Consider the following 19,276-nt stretch of genomic DNA (forward strand, 5'->3'; position numbering starts at 1 on the left):
TGCACAATAAAGAACAAACACAATGACATGATGAGGTACACAATAAAGAACAAACACACAATGACATAATGAGGTGCACAATAATTAACAAACACAATGACATAATGAGGTGCACAATAATGTGAAAAATCATTCAAATTATAGGGAAAAGCAGGATGTTGATTGGCTGTAAAATTCTTTAAACATAGCACAAAATGATAAAAAATAATTCATAACATGTTGAGGAATCTGAAATTAACAATATAAAGAATGAGACATATTTAAATGCTTATAGTAATTTATATAAGTTATTAAGAATTGAATAAAGTACTTACATTAGATTTCATTAAGTTTTATTTGTAATTACCTAAAATATGACTTGACCTAAGATATTGATGATTTATACTGTGAAGGAGTCAATGATATAATTTAGCTGAGTATTTAATTTTACCTTCAAAACAGACTTGTGAGCCACTCATTACTGGGAAAAAAAAACAGACTAGATTCTATTCATAAGTTTATACCAAAATCAGATATCAAACATACTTCTTTATTCCTATAACATGTTCAATTCCACAAATATTTATGAAGCATGCAAATATCTATGCTAAGCACGTGCATCCAGGTTAACAATTTCGCGGTATTGGCTGGGCGGTGGTGGCGCACGCCTTTAATCCCAGCACTCGGGAGGCAGAGACAGGTGGATCTCTGTGCATTCGAGATCAGCCTGGTCTACAGAGCTAGTTCCAGGACAGGCTCCAAAGCCACAAAGAAACCCTGTCTCGAAAAACAAAAACAAAAAACAAAAAACAAAATTTCCCAGTATTCAAGCAGATTATTAAACAAAGCCAAAACAGAAGACCCATTTACTTATAATCCAAAGAAGATTATAGAATTCACATAACAAATTTATAAACATTAATATTTGATCCAAGTGTCAGAACTAAATATAGAAGGATCATAAAAGGTATTAGGAAGAATAGTTTCAATTAAGTGATGATGGTATGAAAATAATTATTTGTAGATAAAACACTGAACACAGAAATAAAGGCAAACACAATTAAGAGTGATGCAGCTTACTGAAGCATTGCACTTACACAAGCGATTCCTAAGAGATAAGGTGGAAATGCATGTTGTAGCTAAAACAGTCGGGCCTCAAATGCGTCAGTTAAAGGTTGGGATTATTGCAGTGAGGATCCGTGCGGAGTTTTTGAAGAGTCTGCTTGCCTAGACAGTTGGAGGAGAATGCTTGGCTAACATCGCACTTTAGGCATATCACGCTCACTGGGTGCCAGCACTCAGAAAAAGTGGGAGACAATGGGGAAAGCTGAAGTAAGTGGGCAGGATGAGATGCTCCTACAGTAACTGAGGTAAGAGGTGAAGAAAGTCTGAGGCCAGGAAGATGACAGCAATAATGACAAGCTGAGGACAAGTCATCTTTGAATATACTAGGGAAAGATGGGGGTCATCGAAAGGTAAATCATAGGCTTGGAATACACTGACCAGAGCTTTTTGCATGAACCACTCACCCAAATTCAACCTCCCTTGTTGCAGAATAATTGTTTAACTGTGCAAAGATGTGTTGCATTTGCTTATGTGGTAGAATAATTGTTTAACTACATCAAGATGTGCCACATTTGTTTAATTATGTGATGATGTGTTGCTGTTTTACCTTGCCTGCCTAAGTCACCTGATTGGTCTAATAAAAAGCTGAATGGCCAATAACAAGGCAGGAAGTATAGGCAGAAGTAGGAGGAGAAATTTAGGCTTGGGGAAAGAAGAAAGAAAGGGAAATGATAGGAAGACACTTGGGGCCAGACAGACAGACACAGAGAAAACAGGAAAAGTAGGACATACAGAATAAAAGAAAGGTAAAAAGCCCCAAGGTAAAACATAGATGAACAGAAACAGGTTAAATTAAGTTAAAAGAGCTAGGGGGAGAAGCCTAAGATAAGGCCAAGCATTCATAAATAATAAGTCTCTGTGTCGTTATTTGAGAGCTGGTTGATGACCCAAAGAAAATGCCAACTCTGCTCCCTCATCTTCTGGGTATACTACTGACATTTCAGGAACTGAAATACGGGGTGAAATTAACTCTCATTGAATTCTGCACCTTTGTTTGAGTGGAGAATTCCAGTAAGTCACACCATTTTTCACGTGTGCTGTCCCTAAGACATACTGAGCTGCTTATGACTTCTATGAGACTGGTCCAAGAACAGAACATTTGACATACCAATAGAGAAATCCTCTACAAATACATGAAATAACTATTCAAAAGTTCGAACCAACTTGGTCAAAGTCTGCAAGACATAAAGATCACCATGGGATATCTTTAGCAACACAAAAGACAGAGAAGCAGATCTTTTATGCAGCTGAGAGAAGGTGGTGACCGAATTTTCTGATCAAGAAATTACCTTTTGGGAATTTCAAGTCATTCCCTGCTCATAAACCAACACAACAGGCTCATAAATCCATATAATTTCATACCCTACGTGGCTAGATTAGTCCCTCCATGAGAAAGATGGCTGGGATCCTGTGCTCCAAATAATTGAAGACGTTTTCTACTTAATGATAATCAACCACAGCCCTTCTCTTTGCCGTGTTTTCCTTGTGTGTCTCCGTTCAGTGACCCTTTGCTGAGAGACTACCACAAGAAGGACGCTGTGTTTGGCAGGACAAATTAGAGATAAACCAAACATGGGCCCTCTCATCACGGACTCTATCAGATGCAATCTGCCAGTGTAAACAACACAAGAGGAAAGCAACAAACCTCGTCAAAGTGAAGACCCGTGAGGTGGCAGCTCAGCGGAGTGAGTGACTACCGTCGTGCCTCTTTTCCTCAAACATCTTCCTAGAAATACTACAGATTTTAGAAGTTCTTACAAAGGTAAAAGTGGGGTCAGAAATTTGCCATTCTGACTCTGGGCTTTTCCTGGCACGCATTATATATTTAATATGCATAGGAGCTTAGTGATACCATTTGGGGGCTGTGAATATAATTAATATAATTGTAGACAACAGAATCTAGCGTCTACATTTTTTTAATTCCTAGAAAACCTGCTAGAAAAGCCCACACCTGGCTGAATCTATGGCAACTCTGAGTCCTACGTCTCAAAACTATTTTTAAGCAAAAAAAAAAGAAAAGAAAAGAAAAAGGAAAAAAACCTAAATTATAGTCAGAAATTTTCTCCGGATCACTATCTATGTTACCACTACTTATGACTTAATTATCACTACTAAAAAATGTAATATGTAATACATGTTAAAGAATTATTGATAGCCCTGTAAGAAGAGCCCTCTATGGACAGTTCAGAAACTCAGAACAAAAAGTCCCCTGACAGCCACTGAGGCCTCTCTCTCCTAAAATATATTAGAACATGTTTGAAAGTAAGCTCCATTCTAGAAACAGACTATACGATGCATGTGCTCGCATGTGTGTGCACAGGTGTGTGCCTACTCATGTGCACAGGTATACCAGTGTGAAAGGGTACAAGTGCACACATAGACATAGCCATGTAGAAGTCAGAGGTCAAGCTGTGCAGTTGTCCACCTTTGGGAAAAAAGAGTCTCTTGCAGAAACCTGGGGCTTTCTCAGTGACTAAACTAGGTGAAGAGTGATCCTAGGGCCCTCCAGTCTGTCTCCATAGCACTGGGACTTTAAGTACACCATCATGCCTGGTTTTCTCTTTTCCTTACAAGGGTTCTGGGGAATGGACTCAGGACCTCACTTTTATGTCACAAGCATCTCACCAACTGAGCTGTGTCCCCAGGGCCAGCATCTGACTTTTAGACCATCTAATAGAACAGCTCACACTTCAGAATCTGGGCTGGAAATGAAGATTTTGCTATAATGTAAAGTGACACAAGAGAGAGATCATGGGGGCCGCTGAGCAGCGTTATACAGGCCATGCTGGCAATCCCTAGATAAACAGACAGCATTGGATGCATCTGTGTCCAGGTTTTCCTTTGGAGGAAATGCAGAGTTAAACATTTCTTCCCTCGACTGTCTTACCTGTTTCTTTTAAACATAGGCTAACGAGGCAATAATGCTTTTTCTATTTAAACCTAAGCTGAATGATTTCCTGATTCAATCTGCTGTAATCCTCATATTACATCAGAGTTCCTACAGCCGGGTGTGTTCAAATCTAAGCCCTGTGCATATTGTTTATATAAGTGATTAAAATAAGACAATAGAATAAATGAAGACAGTAGAGGAATTTTATATGATTTTATATTCTTTTGAAAACAAACTTCATGAGTTGGTAAAGAATATGAAAATATTACTTCAAAATTCCTATCCTAGATTATATAACGTTCTGATTCAACTTGGAAAATGGTCTCATATGCATGTTATAAGAGCATTCAGAAACAATTAACTTGTGAATTAAAATGTAGGCAAGGTAAAATATAATTTTAACTTGAGTTTGTTTTTAAATATAAAATCTCTAGGTTAATAATAATAAGGAATTAATTTTTACTTATTTATAATGGTAAAATTATTTGAATAGAATCAAACATCTCTGATTAAAAAAAAAACGGAAGTTCTTCTTACATAAGATATCTTATTTTGTGTCAAATTCCTGAATCAGAGTGCCCTCTATTGGAAGAAAATAGGAAATAAAAGTTGTACTGAACTAAGGAAAAAGCAGTCCAAGTTCAAGTTATATCACGAAAATCTAAAATACATCTATGAATGATATGATGTTACAGAGCATATTTTCCTTTTATTTTGTAATTTCTTAATTAATTTTGAAGTTATGAATAGTACTAAAACAAACAAGTCAGATATTTTGGAGCAAAACTGATTGCACGTTGTATTGCTGGAAATACAAACAACAAAAAAATGTTTTCTATATGTAAAGCTTTGATACAGCACAAAAATAATTGTAAGTTTGGACTGTTGTCAGAGTATAGCATAGTTCAAATTTGTATCATGATAAGAAGACAGTCTCTGTCCTTTCCGGATATGCATACTGATATGTCAACCCCTAGGAGAATAGAGCAAAAAACTCTGGGAGGTACCCAGGTGATAAGCACATAGCCGTTGGTGGTGAATAATGCCTCCATGCCAAGTCAACCGAGAGCCTGATTTTCCTCTCTGTCCTCAGTCATGTGGGGAAACACGAGAAGACAAAGACGGGTACCCGCAAACCAGGAGGCAGGCTCTTCACAGACGCCAGCTTGGCATGCAGCCAATGGAATTGTGGGAAATAACCCTTCTCTTCAAGCTACACAATGGGTAATAACTTGCTGCAGAGTCAAAACCAAGATATTCCCTAGTTCTAGAACTTAAACAAAAATGAACAAGTTAGAGAAGTGAAGAAGTTAGCCACGACAAGACCTACAAGAGTTGTTCGAGCTCAAAAAAAAAAAAATTCATATTGTATGGTGTCATTAACTCTGCTCTCGTGTTAGGCCTGAACTGGCTTATAAAGATTCTGGCAGGACTTTGTTTCAACAGATCAACTAGATGCCCGTTAAAATAATGTAGGGGGCCTCTCTAAAAACAACTGGTAAGAGCAGCGAAGATGTTTTTTTTCTGACATGGACTTGCTGTGTAGCCAGGGCTGGCCTCAGGTTGTTATATAGCCCTACGTAGTGTGATCCTCCTGCTCCAGCATCCTAAATGCTGGCATTCACAGATATCCACCATCACACCCAGCTCCCTCTCATATGGTTTTCACTTAGGGGCTATGACATATGAGCACTTATTTTTTAAAGCCTTTCCTCATTTCTCTAAGGCAAACTCATTGATGAGAACCACAATCTATCCCCAGAAATACCCAAGGACTTGTCACCTTTAATCTTCCAAAGTCTCAAGGGAACTCCCCTAGAGTTAGTCTCCTGATCTGTCGCTGTTCCCTGATGACACAGGGAGTGATACACAATACAACCCGACTCCAGAGTCAGGATCTGAGTCTAAGTATTCTGGTCATGTGACCCTAAAGGGGAGAAATGATCAAAGTTTCCGAGCCTTCACTGTCTCATCTGTAAAATGGGAGAAATAATAGTGCCTGCTAGGTCTTATCACTATCCATCTAACCTTTATTCCTATCATGGTACACCATTCTTTCCAAGTTACACATGGATTCTGACCTCTGCATTTGTGTGCACTATTTTCTCCAGGCTGTAAACCTCCCTGATTCAATCATTTCAAGAAAAGCACAAGGTACATCCACCTCCCCCTTTCTCCAGGAACCATTATAGTCTTAACCCACACCCAGGAAGCTCCCAGGGAACACCAGTAGATCCCTGATCTCTCGCTTCTTAAAGTTTCTTTGGCCACAGGGTAATGTACGATAAGAAATGCAGCTGAGAATTTAAAATACCAGTTTTTGGTTTAAATCTTCAGTGTGGCATATGCCAGATGAGTCCTTTCCCAAATTTATAATTTCACTATTAGGACTGTTTAGTAGTGGTTTGAATCACATAAAACGTTAGAATAATAGGTGGCAAGCACCTATTAAGTATCAATTCATAATATACATGTTTATTTTATGTGTTAGTCTTGTCTACAAACAGTGACTGAAGGCTCCTTGAGATGGGAGTCTTGAACTCTCTGAAGTCAACTACAGTCTTGCATAGTGAATCTACATACCTATAATTTTGAACATGGCAATGGCCGCCTATACTAGGCGACCTAAAAGCACTTTATTAAGCTGTTTGTATAATGAGGGGACAATCCTTAGCAATGCTCTAGGAAAGATATTTCAACAAATGGAAACAAACAAGAGACAAGAACAGATGAATACAGACAAGAAATAGGCGATAGAGTAGGTCAAGGTATTGGATGGCCTTGTGAACATTCAGTGATTTTTCTGCCAGATTTATCTTCTGAAAGACCAGTTCCGATGATGGCTTTTATCTGCCCAAATTTTTTTTTTATGTTTTCCTCATTTCCTAAAGAATAAATGTCAAAACTCTAAGCCCAGTATTCACACCACCTACCACCTAACAACATTCATCCCTTTAATTGTATTTCTCGTTCTTGTCCTCGGTAAATTCTATTACAAATAAATGGAATCTCTTGCTCCTATGAATACTTTCTGCTACCCCGCCTTACTTAACCTTTGGTGTTTTCATACAACAGTAATTTCAAGGAATACGGTTAGATTATTTGTCACCAGAACTAGGAGTGTAGGAATGTCTGGGCTCAACTAGGGAAGACTTAGTTTCAACCATGAGCGTTAGCTTCTCCCTTGCTGCTACCACAACGCAGTCTTCCGTTAATGATGCAAAGTAGCCACCTTCTCCAAAACGTATGTGCGCCAAGAGCCCCTATCCTCACTCCCTAAAACATATATGCTTATCTCACACTCTCCAAAAAGAACACAGAGCCCAGGCACACAGGATGCAGGGTAAAAAAAAAAAAAAAAATTTAGAGCTTCTGCTTGACTTAGTCTCTGTTTTCCTAACTGAATTTCTTAATCTCTCTTGGTTTGCATATGTAGCACTAGGATAGTGTGTGTGCATGTATGTGCATATAGATAGATATTAGTGGTGTGTGTGTATATCTATATCTACATCAACACATATCTATCAACACACGAGGAATGTTTGTCTATGTTTGTGAACATATTTAATAAAAAGCCTTTTGACCTAGAACATTAGGGCTTTGTGGAAATCTGTGGGTTTCGAAGGATGATCTAGAATTTGGCAATTGATTGATAGAAAGCTTTAGGGATGGCTACAAAAATCCAGGCATCCTGTATTAGTTCTATGGTTCAACTACGCTCCAAGTTCTAAGTGGCTTCCCAATAGATGTTAGGCTACAATAATCTGTACTTTGAAGGCAGGTTTTGACTTCTAAAAGGGGCATTTTATGCTGATGAATATAAATAGCTCATTAATAAAGGATTTTCATTTTGTAAAACCTATAAACTTCTGGTGTAAGGTATATATAACTATTCCAGTTATTTGTAATGGACTGCAGGAAGGGCAGTAATGGGACAGCCGCAGAGGAAAAAAATGGAACAACAACCAAAAAAAGGAGGGCTGGGAGGTAAGTTTAGCTGTTGAACTAGATCAGCAGGTGCTTTCCGGAGAAACGGTGTCACGCCTCCCTTCCAGGAGCAAAACGAAGTACAAGTTCCCGAAAGGGACAAGCACCATACTTAAAATTGTTTTGAATTTTTAAAATAATATGACATACTTATCACGGTGTACTCTATCATACACTCTCGAGTAACGTGCGGGACTGCTCTAGCAAATCAAGTCCGAAAAGTGAGTAAATAGTTTGTATCAAACAACCTGTTTCCTTCAATCCTCTACAGACTATGAATCATGCCTTCATGGCCAAAAGTGGGCTTATAGCCCATAATTTAAAACTGATCAATTACATTTTATTTTTGCTATTGTTGATAGAAAAAGCCACAATGAACGAGGATATCTAACTCATACTTTAGATCCTGAGGTCACAAATGGGACTCCCTGGGCATCTAACGTCATGAAAACATGTAAGCTGAGCTGTCCCACCGTAACTAAAGAATTACACATGTGGTTCTGCTGTATTTTGTTCTTAAGAAGGAGTTATAGAGACAGCAGAGAGGACAGACAAAAGAAATGTTGTTTTTTTTTTCCTTCAGGAGTCGAGGAAATGATGCTCAATTAACTTAAATATCCATTCTCAAAGAAACTGCAACTTGCATGTCACAGAAGGAAGTCTAACCCTAGTGACACCATGACAAACGATCAGCCCTGGGCCACCCCCTCAGTCCGTCCCCAGCATTCTTCTCCCCCTGCACCCGCTGCAGAGAGACAACCCCGTGAACAGTGGGGAAAAGCTCACAGGGAGACTGACTGACATTCGATGAGAGCGAACCTGATAACCATGCGCCACACTGGAAAGACAGACGCGGAAAGACAGACGGACGCACGCGTTGTCTTCATGCCCCCCCCCCTTACTTACTACACTCTGGCTTCCATTTTTCCCAAGTTCTTCCTCTGAAATCTTGCTCAAATTATCTAGGTAGTGGTCTGAAATCGTATGGCACAAATCTTCGAAGGAATAATCCTTCTCCTGACAGAGTTTTATTTCATCCAGGAGTTTTGATAGTTCCCCGGTGACAGTTTCGCCTAGAAGAAAACAATGTTTTTTTTCAGATGTTACAAGAAATAGTATTACTAAAGTGTAATGTTAAATAATATAATTATTATATAAATAATATAAATTAATATAAATAATATAAATGAGACTGCTATGTTGACAGAAGACAAAACACAGCAAGTAAGTAGGTAGAAAAATCTGGCCAAAGCAAAGTACTAAGCATAATTAACATATTTGCATATTCATATATTTACATAATACATAGCCACATGTTTATATAATGCATATGATATATTAACATAAAGTAAGAAATGAACATGAGCATGCTAACAGACAGAGGAAGTTCAAAGTTTGGCTATAGCTATTCTTTGTCAAAATAGAAATCAATATTGAAAGCTTAAGGACAAATAGTCCTAACTAACCACAGCTTTACTTATGATAGGATCTGACATTCTGTGGCGGCAGACTGGGCAGTGAACCCAGGGCTCCACACAGGCTAGGCCAGAGCTAACTGCTGACACTTGGATCTATATCTCCATTCTTACTGGCATTTTACTCCACTGACAGGATCCATGACTCATTAACAAGCTTAAAATAATGTCAAAAACTTACTTCCTATTTTCAATGGACATAAATAGTATTAACTTCCTTAAACAAATAATTACACATGTGGACAATTGGGATTGTGATATATGAGAAAAAGGGGGAAACGCAGGAATAGACAATTTTCTCATCTGTCAATTGACAAATGGGCTAAATGCCTAGACTTCTATTTCTCCAAAAAAGAAATATAATTGGCCAGTGGATGCATAAAAAAAAAAAAGTTCAGCATCACTGACAATCAGGGAACCAGGAATTAAAATCACAAAGGGATCTCATATCTCATGGATATCATCAAAATGATGGAAGAGAGCAGGTGTTGGTGAGGCTGTGGGTCAAGGAGAGCCTGCACGCTGCTGTGCGAATACACGCGCCACTGTAGAAAACACGCGTGTTCTTCGGTACCAGCATCCTACTTCTAGAGCTGACCTCAAGTAAATGAAGTCAACATCTTTAAGAGAAATACACATAGCCCCATTTTAGCTGAAACCCTACTTAGGATGACTGAAATATGAGGAAAAGTTAAACGTCCATGGTTGGAGAGATGGATAGGGAAAAAAAGAAAAATAAATAACAGACCATTGTGAACGCTTAAACGAAGGGCCCCTTTCTTTTGAGAAACACTAACGAAACTGGCAGTGATTTTTGCTGAGCTGAATGAGGCTGAAATAAACAAATACTGCTTGATCTCGCATATATGGGCAACATATAAAGGTTAACTTATCAAGGCAGACAGTGGGACAGTGGTTACCAGGGGCCACTCTTGGTGAGAAGGGAATGATGGATCTAGTGATTAAAGCACTCACGGTTTCAGTTAGGGGTGAACAAGTCAACTCAGGGCATCTAATGTATAGCGCAGTGCAGTGAAGATGGGTAAAAATACTATCGTATGTCCCGGAATTCCCCAGGACATTTGATATTGTTCTCACCACATAAAGCTGTCATTATGCAAAGTGATCCATATGTTAATTAGTTTGAATGCGACAGTAAAGTCACAGTGTGTGTGTGTGCATGTCAAAACTTCACAATCTATGCTACAAACATAAAATTATTATTTGCCAGATATGCCTCAATAAAGCTAGAGAAGATACACTCATGAAAATAGCCATTTCTACTCCACATAAACTTTATTTCGGCAAGGATTGCTAACTGCTTAGATCAGTGCCCTATGTCAGCGCCACGAGCCCTCCCAAGCAAGCAGCAGAAAATCTACAAATGTTGACTGAGTAAGTAAGTACACAAAATGCAAAGCGCAAGCCACAAATAACTAGACTGGAAAGGTCCACTGGTGTTGGCCCATCTACTGCACTTCGGCTGATGTGACTGGAGAAGTCAGGTATGACTGTTTCCTGGGCTTTCGTGAGGTACGCACTTTTACTCTTTTGGGAAGGAGACTCGGCGGGAGACGAAAGGTGTGTCTCTTGCGGCGTGTCTTCCTGCGCATGCTCTCCCAGGACGGCTGACCTTCCCACACCTTCTAAATAGTCTGAGAATACAAATTTCCCAGGTTATGCACTTGGATGCGTGTGTAATAAAAATCAATAGCTATCACGAGTTCTTCAAAAAAAGAATAAAACGAAACTGAACCAAACCCGGAGAACTTCAAAGAGAAGCTTAATAAAACGTTTAAGTAAAAACGTGTGTTTCCTTAAAGATAAACAAAATGTGTGTTTCCTTAAAGATAAACATGTTCATTGGAGACACAAGTGCCTCTTGCTCTTGTTAAATATTTTTTGTTTCGCAATTTAAAGTCCCCCAGAAGACGTTTCAAGTAGACCCTGTCACTAACACAGAGACTTCAAACCAGATGACTATAACCAACCTCTTTAGTAACAGAAAAAAAAGGTGGTGTAGGCTTGAAAGATAAGCATAATATCTGCGTTACATTTTTCTTATATACAGAAAAAATACTCACCCCTGTTACTCTTGAAATAATGTCCTGCATGCAACTTATCTTTTGCTTTTGCTTTTTCTATAAAGTCATAATAATAACAGCCTAGTTCTAAATACTTCATACGTTCGCCTGTGTAATCCTTACAAAACTGGCATGTTCACTATTGCTAGCTCAGTTTGCATAGGTCTAGGGCGTTGATGTTGCATTCGAGATCTGAGACAGGGACCCATTATGTGGCCCGGGCTAACCTTGAACTTGTGACCCTTCTGGCTTAGCTTCAGGAGTTCTGAGATTCCAGGTATCCACCACCACACCCAGCTCTACCTCAATCTTAAAGATGACAACTTAGAAGAGGAGCGTTATTAATTCATTCTGCTAACAAATGGCAGAGCCTGATAGACACAGGACATGAAAACATGTCACCTTTATCGTAATGCTAAGGGAAACTACGCTGGAGACCCGGATAAATGTCAAAGAATATTCAGCCTGGCTAACACAGGAAGCACGGGGCATGTGCAAGACATGTTTAATGGCAGGTGCTCCATCTAAAAGTTCGACACTTACATAAGCCAGGAGCCTGTATTTTCACAGACGCCAAAATTCTAAAGATTTAGCTATAATTCTGGATTTTTTTTAAATGTCAGCAACTAATTTTGTTCTTCAGAGAACTGTGCTCGTAAAATATGTGTGACCTAAAGGAAACATATCTGCCACACCCCAAAAGAGTTCAGCCTGTGTAGGGCTGGTTTATAGCCCTCTTCTGATGGAGTGAATCAGATCTCCCACTGGGGTCCTTTGCTTGTATTCTTTATTCAGAAAGAATCTGCTTCATGAGAATCCACTTGTGAATATGTGTGTTGTACGCCAGCCAATTGTGTCCCCGCACCCTTAGAATAGTTTAGATCAAAGGACAAGTCTACAAGGCAAATTCGACCAGGAAAAGAAAGTAACCTGCAGAATCGTATCCTGAAAATTTCTGGACCATGCAGTAACTATGTAAATTTAACAGCAATATTAACAACAACAACAAAAATCCTTGTAATTTGTAATTACAAATTGGCAATTTATAATTGGAAAAGCCATTGATAAATTGACTTTATTTCAATACCAAAAACATCCAAGAAAGGAAATAATGTAAGGTATTTTCCAGTGATAGGAAATACTAAAAATTCTCCTAATACACCCCAGTGCAAACTGATACACTCAATCAACCTTGGCCTGTAATGAAGCAGACAGTTTGCTCCGACAGGATATTTTTATCATACTGAACCATGTAATATGTTTGAAACCCCTAAAATTTTATCTTGCCCCCTTTTAGTAAGAAAATTTTATTTTGCTTTCTCCAAAAATATAATATCCACAAAAGTCAGGATTTTTAAAGTTCCGTTGAAGGCAAAAGTCTAACCTGAAATACAAATGCATTGAGGGTCGACGATAGATAAGAACAAGGTATGCCATTTTTCTTTTTAGTGTTCCTCCAACTTGACTTAATTAGAATTAATATGAAAAGTCATACTTGGATTCTCTGATTCATCTGGAGGTGTTCTGACTTGCATTCATCTTCTTTATTGACAAAGAAACAAAATTATAGGGGCCTAAGCTTCCAGGAAAGGCTTTAGAAGTCAGTTAAGAAAGGAGCATGGTGACCATTTAACCTCCATACCCATATGGCTTTCCCTGACCCTTGTATCCACATTTCCATAGCCCCATCTGGTTTTCATTCAGAAGTTTTCTTACAAAGCAATGCTGTTCTTCACTTTCCCATCTGATAAGGAGCTGTCTTGCTTCTCTCTCCACTATTGCCCTTGTGACCAATCTACCTGCAGGAGGAATGACTGGCGTTCTTTCGGCCAACTACACTTTCGGCTGTTGGCAGTTCAGCCTTCATGCACTATCTCTGCTACACTGCACAGGGCAGAAATAGGACTGTGAGCAAGCAAAAAAAAATCTATCAGAGCTCCAGTGTCCCTTGTGCGTAAGGTCAATGATACATAGCTACTTCATAATTGTAGAAATCAGACAAAATTATAGAAAAGTCTCTGAAAAATATCTTATAGTGTTATTCAAAGGGAAGATAATATTGGATCATTACCAGTTCCTAGGGACTATTAATTAACATCAAGCTAGCAGGTTCCACATTTACTACATGATTTTTTAAACATTTTAATATCAAGTAGTACATGAGTAACTCTTTCAGTACAGAGTAAACACAGAACGAAAACATTTAAATGAAGTATTATTCATCTTAAAATATGCCAGGAAAAATATAGAAATAATGAGCTAATTAAAAATCAAACACTAACTCAAAGCCCCGATTAAAACTTATGACAGCTTCAATTTAACCGTGGCTGTAAGGCAAAGTCATCCACCATCCGATATTGCTTACCTTGCAAGAGCGTTGCAATCTGGAGAGATTTCTGGGACGGATGCTCTTTCAGAATGTCTAAGACAGTTCTACCTAAACTGTCCTTGATGTTGGCATCAATTCCTGGAGGGAAAAGAGAAACTAGATGTACCACTGGAGTGTCCTCGGATGATACTGCCAATATGTAACTGTTCTAATTTCACACGCATATAGGCCAAGCACCGAAGGTGCCTTAGAAACTAAGTTACACACATAAGGCTTTAACAGGAGAGAAGGCAGGGGCCAAATGTTGCTAATAATGTGGAAAATTCTTGATAATGAATTGACTCTTAGAGTTCTCCGACACTGTTATAAAGATTGCTTTGCAGGACCACACAGTCTCTTTGGGGTTGTGGCTAGTATATTAAATAAATAGTATATTATCAAAGTAAAAAATATTTCCTACTTATAAGCTAAAATTCTAAAGTGTAATAGCAAAGTGATTTGTATAATCTGTATAATTCAATTTTAAAATGTTAATAAATGATAATCATACATATTATGATGTAAGAACGCTTAGAATATTCAATGCAAGCAAATTTGGAAAAGTCTAATTATTTCAAGTGTCTATGGACTGTATACTTCAGATACCCTGGATGCTCATTTCTTTCAGATTATCTCCAGGGCCGGCCACACTCATAAGCTATTTCATCAAACCAACTTAACTGTGTGACTGAAACATTTCTGATATGATTTAGTTCTAAAATTATGTGTCACACTAAAAAAAATATATTTTGATACAGCCATTAGAGTTCCAGCACTCTAATCCAGTTTGTGAACTTTGTGAATACCTGATTTCAAATGAAGCCAGTGTGGAGTATTTTACCCCAGATGTTGGAGCACTGTAAGATTATTAAACACCAGCTTAAGTTTATGTGAGGATATAGGTAGATGTATTTAATTGGCGTCTCAGGTCATTTATTCTATTACTATGCTGCATGTCAAAATTAAGTAACACGAACATTTAACACGGTGAACACAGGAAAAAGGCACGATAGCCTGACCATGGCTTCCGTTTACAGAGCCAATGAAACACACTGTGCTACAGACCACGGCTCACATCAACTGTGTGGAGTAATGATTTGCACTTGTATCTTTCTGGTCTCAAAAGTCTGACCTCGATTTCAACCTATCCCATTCCAGTCAGAATATATAGAGACGATAAGTAAGCCTACCTTTGTTTTTCCTTCAAAATACTCCCTCTAAAATGCTCCTTTTAAAAATAAACCTTTATGGCCAATGAACAGCTACTCAGCCAAGGAGTAGCGAGAAGGAGAATTTGCCCTAAGGAGCAGGGACCCAAATCTGTACGACCACGAGTCACAGTGGAAAAGACCAAGAGTCCACACCACTGCCATAACTCCTCAGGGGCCAGTCCCTCCATCTTGCCGAAAGCAGAGCTCTTCCTTCTCCTCTTGGCGGTTTCTTCGGCTTGCTTGGATATTTATATCAACCTTATCTGAACATCAAAGCCCAGTTCTACACGGTGGGACTCCCTCTCTGCAATTTGGAGGAAGGGGTCGTTTGTGAAGAAGGCCGCCATCTTTAACCCCTGAAACAGCCACAGTAGCTGGCAAGGACAGGCTCCTGGGAGCACAGATAACTACCTGTTTCTAACAGGACTCGTACCACGTCCACCTTCCCAAACAAAGCCGCTTCGTGGAGAGCACTCCCCTTTTCTGTCTGAGAAGAAAAAGAAAAAAAGACAGAGCTGCATATGGAATTCCCACAGACTGTACAAACAGCCACTCTTACAGATTCTGTACATTCTCAGCACTCTGGGTCAGAGAAGCAGCAGGGAGGGAGGTGTTCCAGGAACAACACCCAGAGACCTATGTTCAAATAATTACGGTATGTTAAGGAAGTGACTCACCTTCTCCTTGCCTTAGCTGTGCTCAAACATCAACTAGGAGCTGAACGCCCTTTGCAGCAGGCTCTTGTGAGTGCCCACGAGTTCACTCAGCGGACATCTATTAAACATGATTATATGTCCATCGAGCAAAGGGCGTTCTCAACACAGAAATATCTCCTGGACCTTGTATATTCCCACCGCATTGAAGAAGACAAATCTGCAGATAAGCGTCTGTGGTGAATGAAATCTAAACAGTTTGAAGTGGCTCTCAACTCCTGGATGACCTCCATTTTCCTCCGCACACTCTCTCCTTTACCCATAAACCTCCAGCTGACCCATACTCCGCGCTCCAGGAACACTGACCTTATTCATTCTCAACGCTGTTCTCTGCTGTTCCTGCCAAGGATCTCAGATCCGTTCCTGAACAGGCAGCTCCAGCTCTCAGCCCTCTGGATTTGGATAACGCTCAACTAACTGCTTGTTTTTCAATGGTCAACATGAGTTCTTGGACTCACTAGGAGAACTTGTTAAAAAAAAAAAAAAAACATAATCCTAGCCACGCATGGTGACACATTCCTGTAATCCCAGCATTTGAGAAACTGAGGGAAAGGATCACTCCAAGTTCAAAGGCTCACATAGCGAGCTCAAGGCCAGTCTGGGACACATAGAATGACCCGTGACTTCATCTAAAAACTGAAAAAGAAGAAAGACGGCAGGACTGAGAAGGGGATGATGGCTGAGCGAGCTAAGAACACTGGCCAACTCTTCCAGAAGACCCGGGTTCGATTCCCAATACTCTCTTGGCAGCTCTCGGGCCTTGCAACTCCCATTCCAGGGCATCTGACTCCCTCTTCTGTCCTCCTCAGGCACACGACACGTACGTGCTCTACAGACACAAATACAAGCAAAACACCCACACACATAAAATAATAATCATGATGAAATGAAGAAAGAAAAGAAGAAAGGCAGGAGCAGATAGGTCGGAAGGAAGACAGGGATGAAGGGAGGGAAAGAGAGATGGAGGGAAGGAGGAAGAGAGGGAGGGAGGTAGGAGATATTGTAAGGGAGAAAAGGAGGCAGGGAGGGAAGAAGCAAGTCCTTAGACTCCTGAAACCCCATTCCCAGTTTCTGCTTCACTGACCAGAGATGAGCTCCAAGAATCTCAATCTCTAGCAGGTCCCCATGATGCCCCGAGTCCAAAGGAATATACTTTGAGAACAGTCAACTACATGACAGTCAGAATCTTAGCTTAACATTATTTCACTAAGGAAACTGTTCGTTGCCCCCAGAAATCCATGGTTTTTCTGTGTACTTCATATCCATACGTATTTTCTTCCCCTAGCATTTATAATAAATAACACATCATAATTATGCTCCCCGAATCAACCATAGGCTCAGCGGAAAGGCAAACAGCATCTCTTTTTTTCCAATATTCTTCCTTGAGGAAGATCAGGAAAGATTTCAAAGAGAAAGGGATTTTTAGGCTAACACAAATGTCCTCTGTTTTGATTTTTCTTTCTCTCCTAGGAATCTAACGAATGCCAATTAGTTCCTCAGTGTTTGCTGTGAGTAAGGTTAATCTGGCAACTTTGTCTTTCTGCCTTATAAGGTAGCCACGAAGTTGATGTTAAAACCTCGATTTGAAACACACTATCACTCATGATAACGTAAGATGCAAATGTTTTTTTAATTAATAAATATGTATTCTGTAGTTAAAACAACCCAAAATAAGCATATTGGGGAAAAGGATTAGAGAACATGGAATATCAATGAGATCTGTATGTATCTTCCAGAAGTATGACTCAAGTTCTCTGAATTAAAATGTGACTGCTATGGCAGGCGATTATATAAAAGGAAATAAAAAAGCAGTTCATAAATATACAGCTCTGAACTGAAGAAAAAACTGTAGAAACAGCTTCAACTCTTTAAAAAGTGTTTCTATGTGGACAGAGGCATTTTCCCCAGTTCTTGAGAGTAGATAATAAGTGTCCACTTTAATCTGTGTGTTGCAGTTTGGGTATCAAATGTTTCTCCAGGGCCATGTGTTGAAGGCTTGGGCACCAGATGATGACCTTTAAGAAATAGGTCGTAATAAAGATGCATTTGAAGGATATTGTGGGACCCTGGTTTCTTTAACTTCTTTTTAATTTAAAAAAATAAAAAACAACTAATAGAAGTTTCTCGTGTGCGAGGGGTATATGCGCACCTACTAGAAACAGAGGTTGATGCTGCCTCGTCTTCCTCTTTGGCTCTTCCACCAGTCTTTTCGGCAGGGTCTCTCACTGAACCTGGAGCTCGCTATTTTGGCTAAACTGGCGGGTCAGCATCCCCCGGAGCCACCTGCTTCCGCCTGCCAGCTCTGAGGTTGCAGATGTGAACGGCCATGTCTGGTTTTAAGTAGATGATACGCATCTATTCACATCCTCGTGCTGACACAACAGGCACATCGAGCCGCCACCCCACCATGTTTCTCGTGCTAGTCACCACGAGGGGAGCATGGTTTGCATGTGAGTCTCATTGTGGCATGCAATCTTAACACTAGCCTAAAACAAAACGAAAATAACCAAAGACGCTCCCTGTGAACCTGCTACTGCTTCAACCTTCTCCCCAAGATCTTACTTCTCTTTACTCTGCTCTGTCAGGAGTCCCCTTCAAGCACAGCGGAAGTCCCTGTCTAGTCTTCTTGCTGCTGCAACCCTGATGCATGGCAGGCAAAGGCCTGGTACTCTGCTCACACTCAGTGAACACATGTGAACACACGACTGCATGAAGCTACACTGTTGGTGTGCCTCTTGTAACTTTGTCACGGGGAGCTTCTCTACTAAGAATAGAGCGCTAATCTGATGGTACCAGGGTCCTTCTAAGATGATGCCACAGCAGAGAACTCACTCTCCATTTCTATGTGGAAGAAAGGTCACGTGAAGGAAGGAATTAACAAGGCAGGAGGAGGTTGCTTGCCAAGAACTAGTTTGGCTGAGACCCTGATCTAGACTTGGTAACCTGTGGGGGAGGGGGGGGGATGAATGCCTCTTACCTAAGCTACTCAGCCTAGGGTATTTGTCAGAGCAGCTTGAACAGTGAAGAGAGGCCAGGGGAAACCAGAGAAACATAGGAAGCGAGAGATGGAGAGGATGTGGGCTAAGGTGATCCTGTGGACGGTACTGTTAAACACAGCTTAACCTCAGAGCCTGGAGGATGTTGCTCTGAGGAAACGAAGGCAAAGCATGAAAGATGCCCAAAGTCTGGTGACAGCGGAAGAACGTCCCTGGCTGAAATGGGAACGGGCAAAGACTTGGCAGCCGTAGAAAGAAATGGATATAACAGCTAAACGTTCGGTTTGGGAAATAATGAGTCCGCGATGCTCATTAGCCATCCAGTAACACATCCAGGAGGTAATTACACACAGTAGTTTAGAGTTCAGAGTAAAGTCCAGGGAAAAAAAAGAAATAAAGAGAAAGGGAAAGGGAGACAGGGAGAGAAGAAGGGAAGGGAGAGAGAGGG

At 40.0% G+C, this 19,276-nt stretch overlaps 1 protein-coding gene across 9 annotated transcripts in view; it reads right to left on the reverse strand.

Annotated features, from left to right (window-relative positions):
• Positions 1–19,276, reverse strand: part of Anks1b (ankyrin repeat and sterile alpha motif domain containing 1B) — a 760,073-nt gene that overhangs the window by 731,485 nt on the left and 9,312 nt on the right. For all 9 annotated transcript variants that reach the window (XM_013350332.2, XM_013350331.2, XM_026784589.1 and 6 more), the window contains exons 3-6: positions 15,531–15,606; positions 13,906–14,007; positions 10,998–11,111; positions 8,888–9,054 (exon numbers count right to left, since the gene is read on the reverse strand). In XM_013350332.2, the coding sequence (XP_013205786.2) occupies positions 8,888–9,054; positions 10,998–11,111; positions 13,906–14,007; positions 15,531–15,606 (459 nt within the window). The remainder of the gene's footprint in view (positions 1–8,887; positions 9,055–10,997; positions 11,112–13,905; positions 14,008–15,530; positions 15,607–19,276) is intronic.

Source organism: Microtus ochrogaster, chromosome 24 (assembly GCF_000317375.1).
Source record: "Microtus ochrogaster isolate Prairie Vole_2 chromosome 24, MicOch1.0, whole genome shotgun sequence".
Taxonomy (NCBI): domain Eukaryota; kingdom Metazoa; phylum Chordata; class Mammalia; order Rodentia; family Cricetidae; genus Microtus; species Microtus ochrogaster.